A 17,588-nucleotide genomic window follows, 5' to 3' on the forward strand; every position below is an offset into this window, starting at 1 on the left:
ACATTTACACACCATATTGAAAGATGGCATCGTGTCTGCCTTTTGATTTAGACCAGGGGTTGGCTTTTTTTTTTTTTAATATGCTGCTGCTGCTGCTAAGTCGCTTCAGTCGTGTCCGACTCTGTGTGACCCCGTAGACGGCAGCCCACCAGGCTCCCCCATCCCTGGGATTCTTCAGGCAAGAATACTGGAGTGGGTTGCCATTTCCTTCTCCAATGCATGAAAGTGAAAAGTGAAAGTGAAGTCACTCAGTCGTGTCCGACTCTTAGTGACCCCATGGACTGCAGCTTACCAGGCTCCTCCATCCATGGGATCCTCCAGGCAACAGTACTGGAGTGAGGTGCCTTTGCCTTCTCCTAAACAAATATTTTAGGCTTTGTGGGCCATACTATTGTATCTAAAAGTAGGGTCCAGCTGCTTGCTGCTCAAAAGCTATTAAAGAGGCCAGGTTGGTGGAAAGGAGAGTTTTCTTTGTTTGGGATGCCGAAAGCCAGGGGTGGGAGGGCAGATGCCTGTCCAGAGGTTGTTTGCTCCACACTGACAATCAGTGGGCAAGAGGTTGAGGGAGGGGAGGGGGCTACATGCAGAAATACCACAATCATTTCTGACAGTCATCTTGAAATTGGTCATCAGTGGTCTGACCAGCATCATCTAGGTTAAGTATAGTTCATCTTCAGTTCCAGGGTCGGTTTGTTTCCATTTCTTGAGGCCGGCTCTTGGAACTGTGACAGCTTATTTCACAGCTACAGTCTGGTCATCATGTAGTTAGCTTCTTTCACCTGAGGAGGGTTTTAGTATCTATAAGACAGCTCACAGGATATGGCTCAGAATATTATCTATCACCCTTGAGAAGGAACTAGAAGTCCTTACTATGCTAAACAACTAGGAAGTTATTATTTCCCATTCACTGTTTTCCTTTGTTTCCACATTTTCTCACTTCTCTGATTAAACTTCGTCTTTGGCTTAAGTTTTCCATAGATGAAAGTTAAGCTGAGGACATGAGGACAAGGACCATAGGGTCTTGCTCCACTTCACTATCTCTGTCTCAACCACTCAACCCTGCTGTTGTAACACAAAAGCAGTCCCCACAATAACTAATGGGCATGTTTGTGTTCCAATAAATCTTTATTTGTAAAAAACAGGTGGTGGCCAGATTTGGCCAGTGGGCGGTAGTTTGCAGACCCCTGATTTGAACTATAAGTTTTTAGTAGGAACCAGGTTGGTTTTACCTTCGTGTCTCCTGCCTAGCCCTGTATTAGCACATAGTATGGGTTCCCAGGAAACGTTTACTGAACTGTATTGAGAGTCCATCATGTAGGCACAAGCACTGGAAGATTTTAATGAGAAAACAACTGGGAAAAGATCCATCCAGTATTTCTCAGATAATTTTTGTTTATTGTGTAGCTATTTCCCTATGTTGTACATTTAAGATGTTTCCATTTTTTAATTAATAATAATATGGTAATGAGATCCTTCATACATAAATTGTTGGCCTCTTATAATTTCCTTAGTGTAAATTCCTAGAAGAAGAATTCCTGGAGGCTTCCATGGTGGCTCAGTGGTAAAGAATCCCACCTGCCAATGCAGGAGACATGAGTTCGATCCCTAATCCAGGAAGACCCTACAGGCCGAGGAGCAACGAAGCCTGTGGGCCACAACTACTGAGCCTGTGCTCTGGAGCCCAGGAGTCGCAGCTACTGGAGCCTGCAGCGCCCTAGAGCCCGTGCTCCGCAAAAAGAAAAGCCACTGCAATGAGAAGCCCACACACCACAGCTAGAAAAGCAACAAAGAACCAGCACAGCCAAAAATAAATAAATAAAATTTTAAAGCAAAACAAAAGAAGAAGAATTCCTGGGTCAAACAGTATTTTTTGCTAAACAGCTTTCCAGGAAGGTGGTATTGATCTACATTCCTGACTGTAAAAAAAAGGAGATATTTATCATAAGCCCAAGAATTTCTTTCAACAGGATGTTGTGAATAGAAGTTTTGGAATCCATATATATTTCCACAAATTAGTTCAGCATAAATATAAGTACATTGGTGTTAACGACTAGTCATTTTAATAATACTGCTCTCCCACACTGTTGTGACAGCATGGTTATTAAGGCACTTCGTTTTACCTGTTGGTGTCATCTGGCCAACCGGTGGAGGTTACTCTATCTGGTATGTTTACTGAGCACACAGAGAAACATCTGCTTCCCATTAGGGAGTCCGAAGCTCCAGTATCTGCACGCCTGGCACCAGCCTACCCTGCCATGATATACAGAGGCCTCCTCCCTGTGAAATTCACCACCAAATATGTCATCCAGATTGCTCATTTCCCACAGGAAATTTCATTTAGGTTAATTTTGGCACACAACTGGGGGCAATTCTTGAGCAATTTCTCCTGTGATGGCTTGCAACATGTAAAATTTTCCTACAACATGTTGCAAAAATCACTGGAAGAGTAAAAGGATATCTGATGGCTGTCCAATCACCTTTGTAACAACAAGAAATATCTCTTTTGAATGACGGTACGTGACGAGCAGAAAAAAAGAAAGAGATGAAATAAAGATAGACCAAAGACCAGATGCTTGTTCTGACCATTTTCACTTGGTACTGTTGGAGCAGTAAGGATGCAAAGGAACCACATAAGGTGCCTTACATTTTTGGTGAACTTGGCCTTTTCTTAGCTCTTCAGACTTCTCTGAATTTCTCCAAATGAAGAAGAGAATATCTACAACTGAGAAGTAATAGAAAGTGCTATAGAAATAGGAGTGAGTCTGAGCACTTATATGTGATGGGATTTACTTGAAAATGGATGGATTCCAGATAAAACCAAGTCTGTAAAGAAAATGATAAACCCAGTGTTTTCTGAGAAGCCACCCTATCACAGCATCCTGCTAAATGCCTTCTGTGTTTACTTCATTCAATTTTCACAACTGTGCTAGAAGGTGCCACCACAGTCACAGATAAACTGAGGCTCAGAATGGCTAATTGACGCGTCCAATGAGGCACACCCCTAAGTTGGAGATGCAGCACAAGACCTAGCTCTAGCAGCCTCCAGTGTTGCCTCTTGGGTGGTGCCTCTGAAGAGTTTAGAGACGTGTTGTTGTGTTCGGTCGCTCAGTTGCTCTTTTGTGACCCCCATGCACTATAGCTGCCAGTCTTCTCTGTCTTGGGATTGCCCAGGCATGAATACTAGAGTGGGTTGCCATTTCCTTCCCCAGGGGATCTTCCCAACCCAGGGATCAGACCCTCATCTCCTGCATTGGCAGGCAGATTATCTCTAAGTCACCAGGAAAGCCCATTAGAGGCATAAACCAGCGCTATTAAGTCATGCCCATCAGAGACCAGTTGACCAGACTTCTGATATGCAAAACCAGGATTCACTTCAGATTCATTTTTGAGCAATGTCCCGTGTAGGTCTGGATGATGATAGAAATAAATGTTCAGCACCAAGCCCAGAGAGAAGCAACCCATCCAGCATCACATGTAAGTTAGGGACTGAGCCAGGACTGTGCTTCAGGTTGCCTGATTCCCAGTACAATATTCTTTCTATCATGCCGAACTGCTTTTCCTGGTAAATGACGTCAGCTCCCCTTATCAATTTACCCAGCCATGTTTTGGAGGAGAATACTAGATGCTTTAAAGAAAGTAACACAGCACACAAGTCCAGACATGTGATAAACTTTTGTAGACATACACCAAAAAAAAGTGCAGGTTAAAAAATGCCAAAATCCAAATGAAGTTTATTATTGAGTTAATATACTGATATGCATGATATACATGGTTTTGACAATGTGAGATATTGTTCTCAAGGGAGGCTGGGTGATGGGGTCACTGAAATGCTCTGTACTCTTTTTATAGCTTTTTGTGAGTCTTAAATGAAAAGTTAAAACAATAAGAAGGTAATGTGATAGGAAGATGGGCCAGAATATTTATTCACTTACTGTGTGTACAGTGTTAAAATAGTCTGTGTGTGAGAGATACATGATGTGTTTGATACTCCATAATGTTGAAAGAGGAGAACACCAGAGTCACTCCTGGACCAAGCTCTCACTGTCGCTCTAGTAACACTGCCTTGAACTTCCTCCTCTACATCTGGGTCACTGCCACCATCCACTCCTTCAATAATGCTCTAACCCTCAGTGTGACCTCTGATCCTTTGGAGGGGGACAGTTTTTGCATAATAGTTATAAGCATGGGCTCTGGCTTCAGATCCAGCCCCACCACTTATTAGCAGAATGGCCTTGAGTCAGTCACCTAATCTGTCTCTTAAGTCCTATTTTCCTAGTTTTTCAGCAATAGTATAGATTGCTTTTAAGAGTAAATGAGAAAACTGTATATTCAGAGGACCTGGAAAATGACAAAGACTGTAAATGTTAGGTATGACAAGACTGAGGAGGAGGGGGAAGAAGAAGAGGAGGGCGACAAATGGAGCTCCCTTCCTCCTCACAAAGGCCTGTCCATTTTGCTTCCTAAGCATCTCTGAAATCCTCTTCTTGCCATCACTATTTCCCTAGTTCGGACTGGGATATTGCCACATTCTCCAGACTTATCTGCCCCATTGGTAATTATCAGCTTTCTAAAAGAGAGTTGATCTGACTCAGCATGACACAGAGGATGCAGGGACTCCTCATTGCCTATTAGCATGTCATTTTCTGCATGTGTGTCTTATCCCCCCAGTTACAGTCAAATTCCCATAGGCAGGACCTGTGTCAGATTCAGCCTGGCATTTCCCAGATGGCCTGCCTGGTGCAGTCACTCAACAACATCAGTGATAAAATGGGTGTTTACATGTTTTGATCTTGCCATAAATGATCCTTCTTGCTTTTCAGATTCTAGCCCAAAGGTCACTTCCTTAGCTATGCCCTGCCTGGACTCCAAGTTCAAATTTTCTCTCTTTATATCATCAGATACTCATCATAGCCCTATGCAGGAGAAGGGACAATTGTCAGATAGGTAATTTGCCAGTGGTCACAGTGTTAAAAATAAAAATCTTAAAAGCATGTCCTCCACCCAGTTCATGTTATGGGATTGTCCTTCCTGTTTTGTGACCTGCATATAAGACATTTAACACCTCCATGGCAATCCAGTCTTTCAGAGGCCCTGGGTGGCCACTAGAACCCTAGAAGTGTGCTCTGTTAGCCCCCTGACACTCCTCAAAGAAGATTCACACACACACACACACACACACACACACACACCCCTTCTGACTTCTCTTTTTAAGGAGTAAACCCTGGGCGCTCAGAGTCCAGAGATGGGTTCTGGGAAGGCAGGATGTTATCTTCAGTTCTTGCCATCTCTTGTGCCACCACATGCTTCTCTGAAGGCAACCCCCAGACCAGGAAAAAATGCTGTAGCCCTCCCTCTCCACATCTAGATTTATCAGGAGTGTCTGTGCTGTATAGGAAATCTGGTGGGGGATCCATTGCACTGTGCAGAACATTTTAATATCGTGTCTGATTTACAAGATAGAATGCTTTTTTGTCTGTGTCTGGGTTGTCTGAAGCAATCTACGGCTGTATAATTTCTTTGTGTTTGTCCCACTCTAACTGGGCTGGAGGCTGAGGAGTCACGCAATGTCAGCCCCCATCTTCGAAAGCTCTCGTTCTTTCCTGAAATAGCCCATACACCCCATTGACAAGAGAAGAACTCACTAGACTGCCTCTTCTCCCCACTCTAAGACCCACTCCTAGCTACAGCCGAGGTTATTGTCTGAACAAAATCTGAGGGTGGCCCTCACCTTCTTCAGACACCCAATAGTTGTTGATACAATAGAATAAAATTCCGATTCGTCACCCTGGCAAAAAAGATCCTTAAGAAACTGAGCTGAATTCTCCAGCATCCTTTGATCCCTCCTAGCAAACCTACACTTCAACCATGTCTGTCTATGAGCACGTTTCCTGATTCCTCAGTGTTTTTTTCCTACTTCTGTGTCTTGGTACCCATTCTTTAATTTACCTGGAGTACCCCAAGAGAATGAGCTCCATCTGGGAGAGGTTGAGTCCAGGGGTAGCAAGAATGGATCACAGTTGGGGGAAGGGAGGAGAGTTAGATATTGCTAGGGCAGGGAGTGAGTGCTGCCAGCTTCTCTGTTCATCTCCCCATCAGTGACCATCAGAGGCATCTCCTTCATTCAGTTAGCATCTTTCTTTAGCAAAGTGGGATCTACTTTCCCAAACTTTTTCTGATTGTGGGTTTTTGTTTGTTTGTTTGCTTATTTAAAAGCAAAGGAGAACCCAGAGCAGGGGTGCAGGGTAGAAACCATGCACGGAAAGCATTTTCCTTATTTTTCTGCTACAATGTGCGCGGGGTGAGAGCAAGAACTATTTGAGGGAGGAGAAATACATAGGAAACATGGCATTTTGAAAGGTTAATGGGATGTGTAGGAACATACTGAGATGATGTTCTGCTATTGTCAGAAATAATGTTTTACAGAGAAGCTATTTGTGAAGAAAGACCAGTTATCGTTGATGGACTAATGTGCATGCAGGAATATGGAAGTAATAATGCCGATGTACAGTGCCTGCAGAGAGATGTCAGTCAAAACACGAAGCAGGCGTTGGGCTGGGGGAGAATGAACACCTTTTGATTTGCCTCTGTCTATAAGATTGGACCTGTAGGACCCACATGAACAGATTGTTTAACAAAATCCAAGGTGGACTTTGAAAGGTTTGCTGACCACTTTGCCCCTGCGGTGGGGTTTGATGACTGCTCTTAGAATTCCAGAACCATCACAACCCTGTGATTCAGCAAGTGTCTCTCAAGTTGTAGAGTACCATTCTAATTTCAAGTATCATTTCTTATCCCCTGAACCTGGTGAAATAAATACTGTCGTCCCGATATTTCATTGTCCAAACTGCAGTCAGCTCACTTCTGTCTGCCTGCAGAACTGTGACAGAAGCTTCTCTGTGCAGACCACACATCCTGACTTTAAATTCAGGATACATGAATGTGAGCCCTATGGAATCAGTGGTGGAAAGGATTCTGTGAAAATCATTCCATTCTGTCCTAAGGTTTAATTGCCCTAAGAGATACATGAATAGGGAGGGGAAAGATAAAGCAAGAAGATCTTGAGATGAATAATGGGAAGACTCTTAACGGTAGGAAATGCAAGAAGGTCAGATTTCCTTTAAACCCAGATGGGAGACTGCCTCTACAGACAGTATCCTGTTACTTAGATGCATATCATCCCCTTTACTGATGTTTCTGTCACTTGCTTTCCTGTACCTTTCTGCTCTGGGAAAAATGCTTTGGAAGAGCCAATCAGAAGTCCTACTGCTCCATGTTTCAGAGACTCAGAGACCAGCGGGGATCCAGATCTTAACCAATTTGATTTAATTTCCTAAGAAACAGGGCCTGAGAATACTACTTTTGGGGGGTTCTTGGCTAAGTGTTTCTATTGTCTGTAATTTAGAACAGAAGATGTGGGGACAAACCCCAGTTTTAGGTGCAGTGCTTATCCTGGTCCCCAAATCTTCCAATGTGGGATGGGTTTCCTGGACAACTTCAGTGTCTAACCTGTGTAAATAAATGTCCAACCCCCACATCCTCCTTGTTCATTTTCCCTGTGTTACTTTTGATCATTTACTACCACCAGATGTGCTTGTTTTACTTACTTGTTTACTACAGTGGCTCAGACTGTAAAGAATTTGCCTGCAATGCAGGAGACTCGAGTTTGATCCCTGAGTTGGAAAGCTCCCCTAGAGAAGGAAATGGCAACCCACTCCAGTATTCTTGCCTGGAGAGTCCCATGGACAGAGGAGCCTGGTGGGATATAGTCCATGGGGTCGCAAAGAGTTGGATTGACTGAGCGACGAACACTTTCAGTTTACTCTCTGTGACCCCCACCTCGCCGCTACAATGTACATTTCGCACATACCTAGAAAAGAAGTTCTTTGCCCAGAGTAGGTGCTCAGTAAAATTCTATTGAGTCAAAGGCAGGAGGAACTTGCTCATCTCCAGGAGCTGGATGGGGGCAGGAACACTGTCAGTTCAAGACCCACCAATAGATCCTCAGTGGTCCCCTGTGCCCTTCATCCCTGGGACTCTCCTGACATATGCTACAAGAGTCTCTTGTTTTCCACCTCTTTGCAGAGCATTGGCTGTGATGACTACCTAGGCTCCGACAAAGTTGTGGACAAATGCGGGGTGTGCGGAGGCGATAACACAGGCTGCCAGGTTGTGTCGGGTGTGTTTAAGCATGCCCTCACCAGCCTGGGCTACCACCGAGTTGTGGAGATTCCCCAAGGAGCCACAAAAATCAACATCACCGAGATGCACAAGAGCAACAACTATTTGGGTAAGCTTGGCTTTTTCCCAGAGGAAACCATCTGTTGTTCTCAGATGCTTCATTCCTTCCAGGATGGTAACACGCAGTGTCCAGAGGTCCGTGGACACGTAGAAGGTGTCCCTGGAGAATGCCAAAGCACCACCTGTGTCCCCTTGAAATGAGACGGAGGAAATAAGAAGGTCTTTCTTGGAAGGAGATGTTTAAACCAGCCTTTGTTCCTTCCAAGAGAAATCATGTTGTGAAATTGAGAACAGTCTGCTTTGTTTCTCTGAAACAAGGGAAGATCTTTGAAAAGCCCAGAGATCCGCCCGTCTTTTTCGGTTGGAATTTCAGGGGGACCGGGCAGTCGATCATCCTGTCCAGACTCTCACTCTGCAGGGATCTAAGGCAAAGGCCATTTTCCTCTTCTTTCTGCCTCATCAGGCTGGGGCAACAGTATGTGTGCGTCTTCACGACAGCTGCAGAACCTCTTAACGATCATTTGGGGCAATACCATCAATATTGGGAGACCATTTTTAACCCATCTTCCCACAAATGGAGATATTTGTTGAGTCTTCCTTCTGGGTTTCTGGCTGATTTTATGCTAAGCAAATCAGGTCCTGCAAGTTAATTTTTAGCAATTCTAATTCATGTAAATATGGACTAATCAGTTAACCAAATAGCATAAGGAAAGCAATTTTGCAATATACTTTTTTATTCTTTAATTAGTTGTGTAACAGGAATTTAAATAGCACAGACTATTTGCCAGACATTCTTGGTGCTTTACAGTATTAATTCATTGAACCCTCTCAAAGTCCTGGAGGATAGGAGCTATTCCCCTCCCCATTTCATACACAAGAAGACCGGCACAGGACACTTATGTAATTTGACAAAGTCGCAGCAAGGAAGAAGTGGAGTGGGGATTCGAATCCAGGCAGTCTGTCTCCAAGCATCTACCAAGTAATAATACCCATGAGCAGTTTTGGTTCACCAGGCAGTAGTATGGCTACAGCAACTGAGAGAGCATGAATTTTACAAATTTCAAATACCACGATCACCCCAGAAGATAACTCCAAACCTTAGACCTCCAGATACTGCAGCCTGTCCTTCTCCGGACAAATGCATCTAAAATTAGCTTCCTTTGGTCTTATTGGTGGGAGGAGGAAGGGATGGCAAATGGGACTCGGAAATAAATCCAATTAAAGTGGAAAAACTGTTACATTTGCTCTGGCAAACTCAGAAGCCACCAAAGTAGCAATAAGCCTAGGTTCCCCCGTGAGCAGTTTGTTGCATTATTTTCATTTGCAAAAAAAAAAATAGTCTTTTTGTCTCCTTTCTTTCATACTATTAAAAGAACAAATCTTCATAAATATTCTGTTCCTAGAATGGAAAACGTTCTTCAAGGGATTATTTTAAGTGTGATTGTGTTCAAACGCACCAACAAACAATGCCACTTTTTGTGAACTTTGTGTAGTTTTTAGTGCTTTCCCTGAATCAAATTAGTTCTAACCAGTATGTGGTTTTTAAGCTGTGCCTTCTGAAGTTAAAATAGTTAACCTGGGAGAATATCCACCAGCTGTCTGAATGGAAGCTACTCTCAGAGTCCCAGTGTTTTCATCTAGAATCTTGCTCTTATAAGTATTCATGAGAAGCCATAGGATAACAAATATTCAGGACCCCACAGAGCCCCTGGGACTTGTTAGCAGTTGACAAATGTTCAGTCTATTTTGTCTCAGAGAGCTTGTCAGTATGTCCAAGCTTCATGGAAACAAATTCCGTGAAAGTGAAAGTCGCTCAGTCGTCTCCGACTCTCTGCAACCCCATGGACCTTACAGTCTATGGAATTCTCCAGGCCAGAATACTGGAGTGAGTGGCCTTTTCCTTCTCTAAGGGATCTTCCCAACCCAGGGATCGAACCCAGGTCTCCCGCATTGCATGTGGATTCTTCACCAGCTGAGCCACAAGAGAAGCCCAAGAATACTGGGGTGGGTAGCCTATCCCTTCTCCAGGAGATCTTCCTGACCCAGGAATCAAACCCAGGTCTCCTGCATTGCAGGTGGATTCTTTGCCAACTGAGCCACAGTAATTCCCTAAAAAAGATGAAGAGGAGGCAGAGGAGGATGTGAGTACCCAGAATCAGTGGAAGAGTGATTCAGAAAATCAAGTACAGCTTCCTACAGCCAGTGATCAGTGGGATGTGTGAGAAATCCAGCTCATGGCAGTGTTACATGATGCCACATGCGCAGAGTGGGAGAGTAGAGACAGAAGGGCAGATGGGAGTGAAGTTTCCAGAGGTGATAACAGGGGCTGTGTTTATGGCACTTAAGCATCACTTAGTACATAGCTGCATCACTCAAGAGGCTCTTTTGTTTTCTTCTTTCCTTTTTATTGAGATTTAATTTGCCTTCCGTAAAATTAATTCTTTTAAAATGCACAATGGATGGAATGGTCTTTTTCTCACCACAGGTGTTCTCGTAATCTATTCCACTTATTCTACTAAATTTCCTGTTCTGTGAAGTCTGTATATTTTAAAAGTTAAATTGCATGCAATTGTTTGAGATTATGTGTAAGCTATTAGAGCACAGGTCTGTCTAGCTATTTTTGAATTTTTCAAAGATTATATTTCACAATTCACATTTTCAAACATTGAAACATCTTTCAAAGAGTTATATGGTAAGGTTCTCCACAATTTTCCGAGTAATGATGTTATGTTTTGTTTTGTTTTGTTTTGTTTTGGTGACTTCTACCTGTGTAAACTGTATTTTGTACAAAAATTTGACTTGATGCACAAAATTGAGTAGGCTGTCTGCATACATTTGTTCTGCAGAGGAGGCAACTTAGAGGAAAGGAATAGACCAGATGCTTTTAAAAATTGCACAACTTTAACAAGCTTTTTTTAGTTGCCCTATTGTTTTCCTGAATAGCCTGTAGTTATTTGTAATAAAAATCAGACATGCCATGTGAAATACTTGGAATTTTTTAAATGACTGACTCTCCAAACTTGATAGAGATAGAAACTAGATTTCCATGAAAACAGAAGGACTTGCATTATTAGTGCTGAAGAAGATGGTTTAATCACCTCGTTTTCAAAGCGTTTTTGAAAGCCCACAATATTTAAATGACTTATTCTAAGCTGCTTGCTGAGTTAATAATAGTAATTGTACTTTATGTATAGTACTTTAGTCGTCGAGTGTTTTTCCATGTATGGTCTTCTGACTTTTAAAACTGGACATTCTTTACTTTGCTTGCTTCACAAAAGATGAAGTTACAGTTATTGAATTATTGAATTGCGATGTGAAAGGTGAAACTTAAAACTCAAAAACTTTGGAGAAATGTCTATTCAGGTCTTCTGCCTATTTTTCAATCGGGTCTTTTGGTTTTCTTAATATTGAGTTGTATGAGCTAGTAATATACTTTGGATATTAATCCTTTATTGATCATATCATTTGCAAATATTTTTAATCGGTTGTCTTTTTGTTTCCTTGATGGTTTTCTTTGCTGTGCAAAAGCTTTTATGTTTAATTAGGTCCCATTTGTTTATTATTGTTTTTGTTTCTTTTGCCTTAGGAGACAGATTCAAAAAATATTACTAGCATTTGAGTCAAAGTGTTCTGCCTATGTTTTCTTTTAGGAGTTTTATGGTTCCCGGTCTTAAAGGTCTTTAATCCATTTTAAGTTTACTTTTGCATATGGTGTGAGAAAATATTCTCGTTTCATTCTTTTACACAGTTGTCTTTTTGAAGAGACTGTCTTTTCCACCATCGTATATTCTTGTCTCCTTTGTCATAGATTTTGTTGTTGTTGTTGTTGTTTAGCTGCTAAGTAGTGTCCGACTCTTTGTGACCCCGTGGACTGCGGCAAGCCAGGCTTCCCTGTCCTTCAATATCTCCTAGAGTTTGTTTAGACTCATGTCCATTGAATCAGAGATGCCATCCAACCATCTCATCCTTTGTCGTGCCCTTCTCTTCCTGTCTTCAATTTTTCCCAGCATCAGAGTCTTTTCCAGTGAGTCCGCTCTTCACATCAGGTAGCCAAAGAATTAGAGCTTCAGCTTCAGCATCAGTCCTTCCAGTGATTATTGAGGGTTGGTTGCCTTTAGGATTGACTGGTTTGATCTCCTTGCTGTCCAAGGGACTCTCAACATCTTTTCCAGCACCACAATTTGAAAGCATCAATTCTTCGGTGCTCAGCCTTCTTTATGGTCCAGTTCACATCTGTACATGACTACTGGAAAAACCATAGCTTTGACTAGACAGACCTTTGTTGGCAAAGTGATGTCTCTGCTTTTTAATATGCTGTCAAGGTTTGTCATAGCTTTTCTTCTAAGGACAAGCATCTTTTAATTTCATGGCTACAGTCACCATCCGCAGTGATTTTGGAGCCCAAGAAAACAAAGTCTGTCATTCTTTCCCATATTTTCCCCCATGTATTTGCTATGAAGTGATGGGACCGAATCCCATGATCTTTGTTTTTTAAATGTCGAGTTTTAAGCCAGCTTTTTCACTCTCCTCTTTCACTTTCATCAAGAGATGGCCTCTTTAGTTCCTCGTCACTTTCTGCCATTAGTGTGGTGTCATCTTCATATCTGAGCTTATTGATATTTCTCCTGGCAGTCTTGATTCCAGTTTGAGCTTCATCCAGCCTGGCATTTCACATGATGTACTCTGCATATAAGTTAAATAAGCAGGGTGACAATATAAAGCTTTGACATACTCCATTCCCAATTTTTGAACCAGTCCATTGTTCCAGTCTGTTGAACCATGTCTGGTTCTAACTGTTGCTTCTTGACCTGCATACAAGTTTCTCAGGAGGCAAATAAGGTGATCTGGTATTCCCATCTCTTTAAGAATTTTCCATAGCTTGTTTGGTTCACACAGGCAAAGGCTTTAGTGTAGTCAGTGAAGCAGAAGTACATGTTTTTCTGGAATTCCCTTGCTTTTTCTATGATCCAATGATGCTGGCAATTTGATCTCTGGTTCCTGTATTTAGAAAAATACAGCTTGTGCATCTGGAATTTCTTGGCTCATGTATTGTTAAAGCCTAGCTCGAAGGATTTTGAACATTACCTTGCTGGCTTGTGAAATGAGTGCAATCGTGCAGTCGTTTGAACATTCTTTGGCATTGCCTTTCTTTGGGATTGCAATGAAATTGACCTTTTCCAGTCCTGTGGCCACTGCTGAGTTTTCCAAATTTGCTGGCATATTGCGTGCAGCACTTGCAAAGCATCATCTTTTAGGATTTGAAATAGCTCAGCTGGAATTCCATCACCTCCACTACCTTGTTTGTAGGGATGCTTCCTAAGGCCCACCTGACTTCACATTCCAGGATGTCTGGCTCTAGGTGAGTGATCACACCATCGTGGTTATCTGGGTCATGAAGATCTTTTTTGTATAGTTCAGACGAGATCGGGCATGTTCAGGGTGGTATAGCCGTAGACTTGTATAGTTCTTCCGTGTATTCTTGCCACCTCTTTTTAATATCTTCTGCTTCTGTTAGATCCAAACCATTTCTGTCCTTTATTGTGCCCATCTTTGCTTGAAATGTTCCCTTGGTATCTCTAGTTTTCTTGAGGAGATCTCTAGTCTTTCCCATTCTTTTGTTTTTCTCTATTTCTTTGCACTGTTCACTTAAGAAGGCTTTCTTATCTCTCCTTGCTGTTTTTTGGAACTCTGCATTCAGATGGATATATCTTTGCTTTTCTCCTTTGCCTTTTGCTTCTTTTCTTTTCTCAGCTAATTGTAAGGCCTTCTCAGATAACCATTTTGCCTTTTTTCATCTCTTTTTCTTGGGGATGGTTTTGATCACCACCTCCTATATAATGTTATGAACCTCTGTCCATAGTTCTTCAGGCACTCTGTCTATCAGATCTAATCTCTTGAATTTATTTGTCACTTCCACTGTATAATCATAAGGGATTTGATTTAGGTCATACCTGAATAGCCTAGTGGTTTTCCCTACTTTCCTCAATTATAGGGAAAAAACAAGTGATTACCAGTGGAGAGAGGGAAGGGGAAGGGCCACGATGGGGTAAGGGATCAAGAGATACAAACTACTATGTATAAAATAAATAAGCAACAAAGGTATATTGTACACACAGGGAATATAGCCAGTATTTTATGGTAACCTTATATGGAGTATAGTTGTAAAAATATTGAATCACTATTGAACATTTAGAACTTATATAATGTTGTAAATCAACTATATTTCAATTAAAAAAAAATTGAAAACATCACAAAAGGGATTTCCCTGGCAGTCCAGTGATTAAGATATCATGCTCCTGTTGCAGGGGGTATGGGTTTGATCCCTGATCAGAAAACTAAGCTTCTGTATGCCTCATGGTGTGGCCAAAAAACTTCACAGAAGAAAGAGTCTTATATATCAAAAACTTTGGCTGATACATAAATGATGGTGCATTCAACCTGACTGAGTTTATGGCTAATGTTGGTTTGGTCATCAAGAACTCGACCTGTTGGACTCAGATTCTGAAGCCTGCATCCTGGCCCTGTTCCTGCCATAACTTGCAAGGGTTCTGGCCCATGTGCAGCTGGGAGTACAGGCCAGCTCAGCATCTCAAGATGCTTACTATTTCTCTGAACAAAGCTGGAGGAATCATAACCTTTAATGACACACAGATTTCAGGAGATGGGATATTTATCTGTCTTATTTTAGGTTGGAAACCAATGAAGTTCTACAGAGCTCCACTTTTCAGTGTTTATTTGAATTTTTCACATGGTCCAAAATATAAACTAGCTGGTGGATTACAGATTCCTAGATCTTGTTTTTTTTTTTTTCCATGAAAAATACTTTAGAACCAATGTATCTATTGTAAGCTATGTAGTCTCCTTTTCCACTTGAGTTATTCTGAACCCTGCTCTTTGGAAATAAAAAGTTAAATCTAATTTTATTTAAATGATTGACATTTTATATTACTTGCCTCTTCCTTAATAAGATGTTGTGAAATTATTTTAGCTGAAATATCAAAGTTTGGCATAGTTCAGCCAGCTCAGTTTACTAATGTCATTATGTAACAGTTAAGAAATCAGACATAAAAGCATACCAAGCAAAAATTGATTCTACAGGACATCTTCTATCTGCCAACATCTTACATTATCTTAGAGCCTTAGAAGGGATATTTTTTTGAAGATGTATAAGCTTTTAAAAATAAACTGCCAATATCTTTACTTTTAAGCATGTTTTCTTAAAAGTTTTAAAACAGTGGAAGTAGGGGTCAGCAAAAAAATGTCAAGTATCATGGATCATCTGTAACTTGCACATCTTTGTTTAATTTATTAGTTGAGCAGCTTTCAACGTGGGAAAGACTAGAGTATGTAAATAATGTGATACATCACCTTTGCATGACACCTATGTCAGCTTTATATGACAGTTAACCTCAAAGAATTACTCATATACATTGTAAAAGTTTTGAATAATACACATGGCATAGGGCAAAAAGATGAAATTCCTTCTTCATGCCAATCTCACCCTTGATCCACTGGTTTCAAGTGTAAAGACGGAGATGAAGGACCACTCTTAACAGTTTAGTATATACCCTCCAGACCTCTGTGGAATTGCAAATAAATATATATTTTCTAAAATTGATATTATATATGCCTTCTTCATATTTTAATGTTATACCATGATATCTTTTCTTATCAATACATATAAAGCTAATTCATTATATTTTTAATGAAGAGCATTCCGTACAATAGATGTAACCTAATTTATTTCAGAATTTTCCTACTGAGGGATGTTTAGACTATCTCCAGCTCTAATATTGCAAATAATGCTTTTGATTTGTGGTTCAAGATGACAGACTGAGTGCATGAGTTTTTTTCCCCTCCTCCCAAGATATTTCAAAATGACAGTAAAGGAATAAGAGAGGGTGTAACCTATAACCATCCAAAAAATGGGTGGTGGGGCGGGGCGGGGGGCATTTATTACATGATTTTAACAAATTTCTGGAACAGAGTCTCAAAAGTAAGTGGAAGAGAGTTCACTAACAGAGCAGAGGAAGTCACAGCCTAGGTAGCAGAGGGAACTGTGATGGGGGGCGGGGTGCTGACCTGCATTTTCTTGTGAATCTGGGAGACAGCAAGTAAATGAAGGGTGGGAGGGGAGAAAGGGGTGGCAAAACAAGGAAATAGTGAAAAACCCTGTTATGTGAACAGGCATGCCAGCACACACATTTTGCATACCCTGGCATCCAAAAGGGTATGGGCAGGAGACTTGGTGCTCCCAGACCTCAGTATTCATTCTGGAATGAGAAGAGGGGCTGCTTAGGGACCGGTGCCCCATCTCCTAGAACGTGGCCTATTAACAAGTTTGGCCAACGTGTACAGAGTTCTCAGACAGCCTTCCCCCTGCTTTTGTCTTTAATATCAATGGATAATTGAAAATAACATCAATGGACACCTTTTAAAACCCCATAGCATGAAAATCTAAGATAAATATCTGAAAAAGATGTTTTAGAAGAAAACAGCCAATTATTGGAGAAGAAAATTGAAGAAAGCTTCTCTAACATGTAATGCTTTCATGGATATCCTAATATATGTATCATTTCATATTACATGAATATTTCTGTAGGATAGACCCCTAGAAATAGAATTTATAGATCAAATAGAATGAACGTTTAAAACTGTGAAAGATAAAGCAATATTCCTCTCCAGATTTACTTGTATTAAGTTATACCCCCACCAAAAGTTCATGAAAGAACCCTTTCTCTACATCTTTACCAACACTGAATATTATGAACGTACTTAATTTTTAGGGCTTCCCTGATGACTCAGTGGTAAAAAATCCACCTGCCAATGCAGGAGACATGGGTTCGATCCCTGGGTCAGGAAGATCCCCTGGAAAAGGCAGTGGCAACCCACTCCAGTATTCTTGCTTGGGAAATCTCATGAACAGAAAAGTATGGGCGGGCTACAGTCCATGAAGTTGCAAAGAGTCGGACACAACTTAGTGACCAAACAACACTCAATTTTTAGTATAGATTTTTAATTTCCATTTCCCTGACCACTATTTTTGTTATTTGTACTCTGATGGATTGGCTATGAATTGTTTGTAGTTTTCTTGCTGATTTTAAGAATTCATATATGTTATGAGTAATAACCATTCTCTTCATGTATGTTTATTAGTCTTTATCTTGTGTTTCAACTCTGTGTATGGTATCAGTTGCTGTTGTTGTTCGGTCACTAAGTCCTGTCCAACTATTTGCAACCCTAGGACTGCAGCACACCAGGCTTCCCTGTCCTTCACCATCCCCCGGAGCTTGATCAAACGCATGTCCATTGAGGTGTTCAGTGATACCATCCAACCATCTCATCCTCTG

The 17,588-nt window shown here is 41.3% G+C and overlaps 1 protein-coding gene across 3 annotated transcripts in view; it reads left to right on the forward strand.

The window, feature by feature from the left end:
- Positions 1-17,588, forward strand: part of THSD4 (thrombospondin type 1 domain containing 4) — a 672,444-nt gene that overhangs the window by 554,605 nt on the left and 100,251 nt on the right. For all 3 annotated transcript variants that reach the window (XM_019968205.2, XM_019968206.2, XM_070797012.1), the window contains one exon: positions 8,083-8,287. In XM_019968205.2, coding sequence (XP_019823764.2) covers positions 8,083-8,287 — 205 coding nt within the window. The remainder of the gene's footprint in view (positions 1-8,082; positions 8,288-17,588) is intronic.

This window comes from Bos indicus, chromosome 10 (assembly GCF_029378745.1).
Source record: "Bos indicus isolate NIAB-ARS_2022 breed Sahiwal x Tharparkar chromosome 10, NIAB-ARS_B.indTharparkar_mat_pri_1.0, whole genome shotgun sequence".
Classification (NCBI taxonomy): Eukaryota; Metazoa; Chordata; class Mammalia; order Artiodactyla; family Bovidae; genus Bos; species Bos indicus.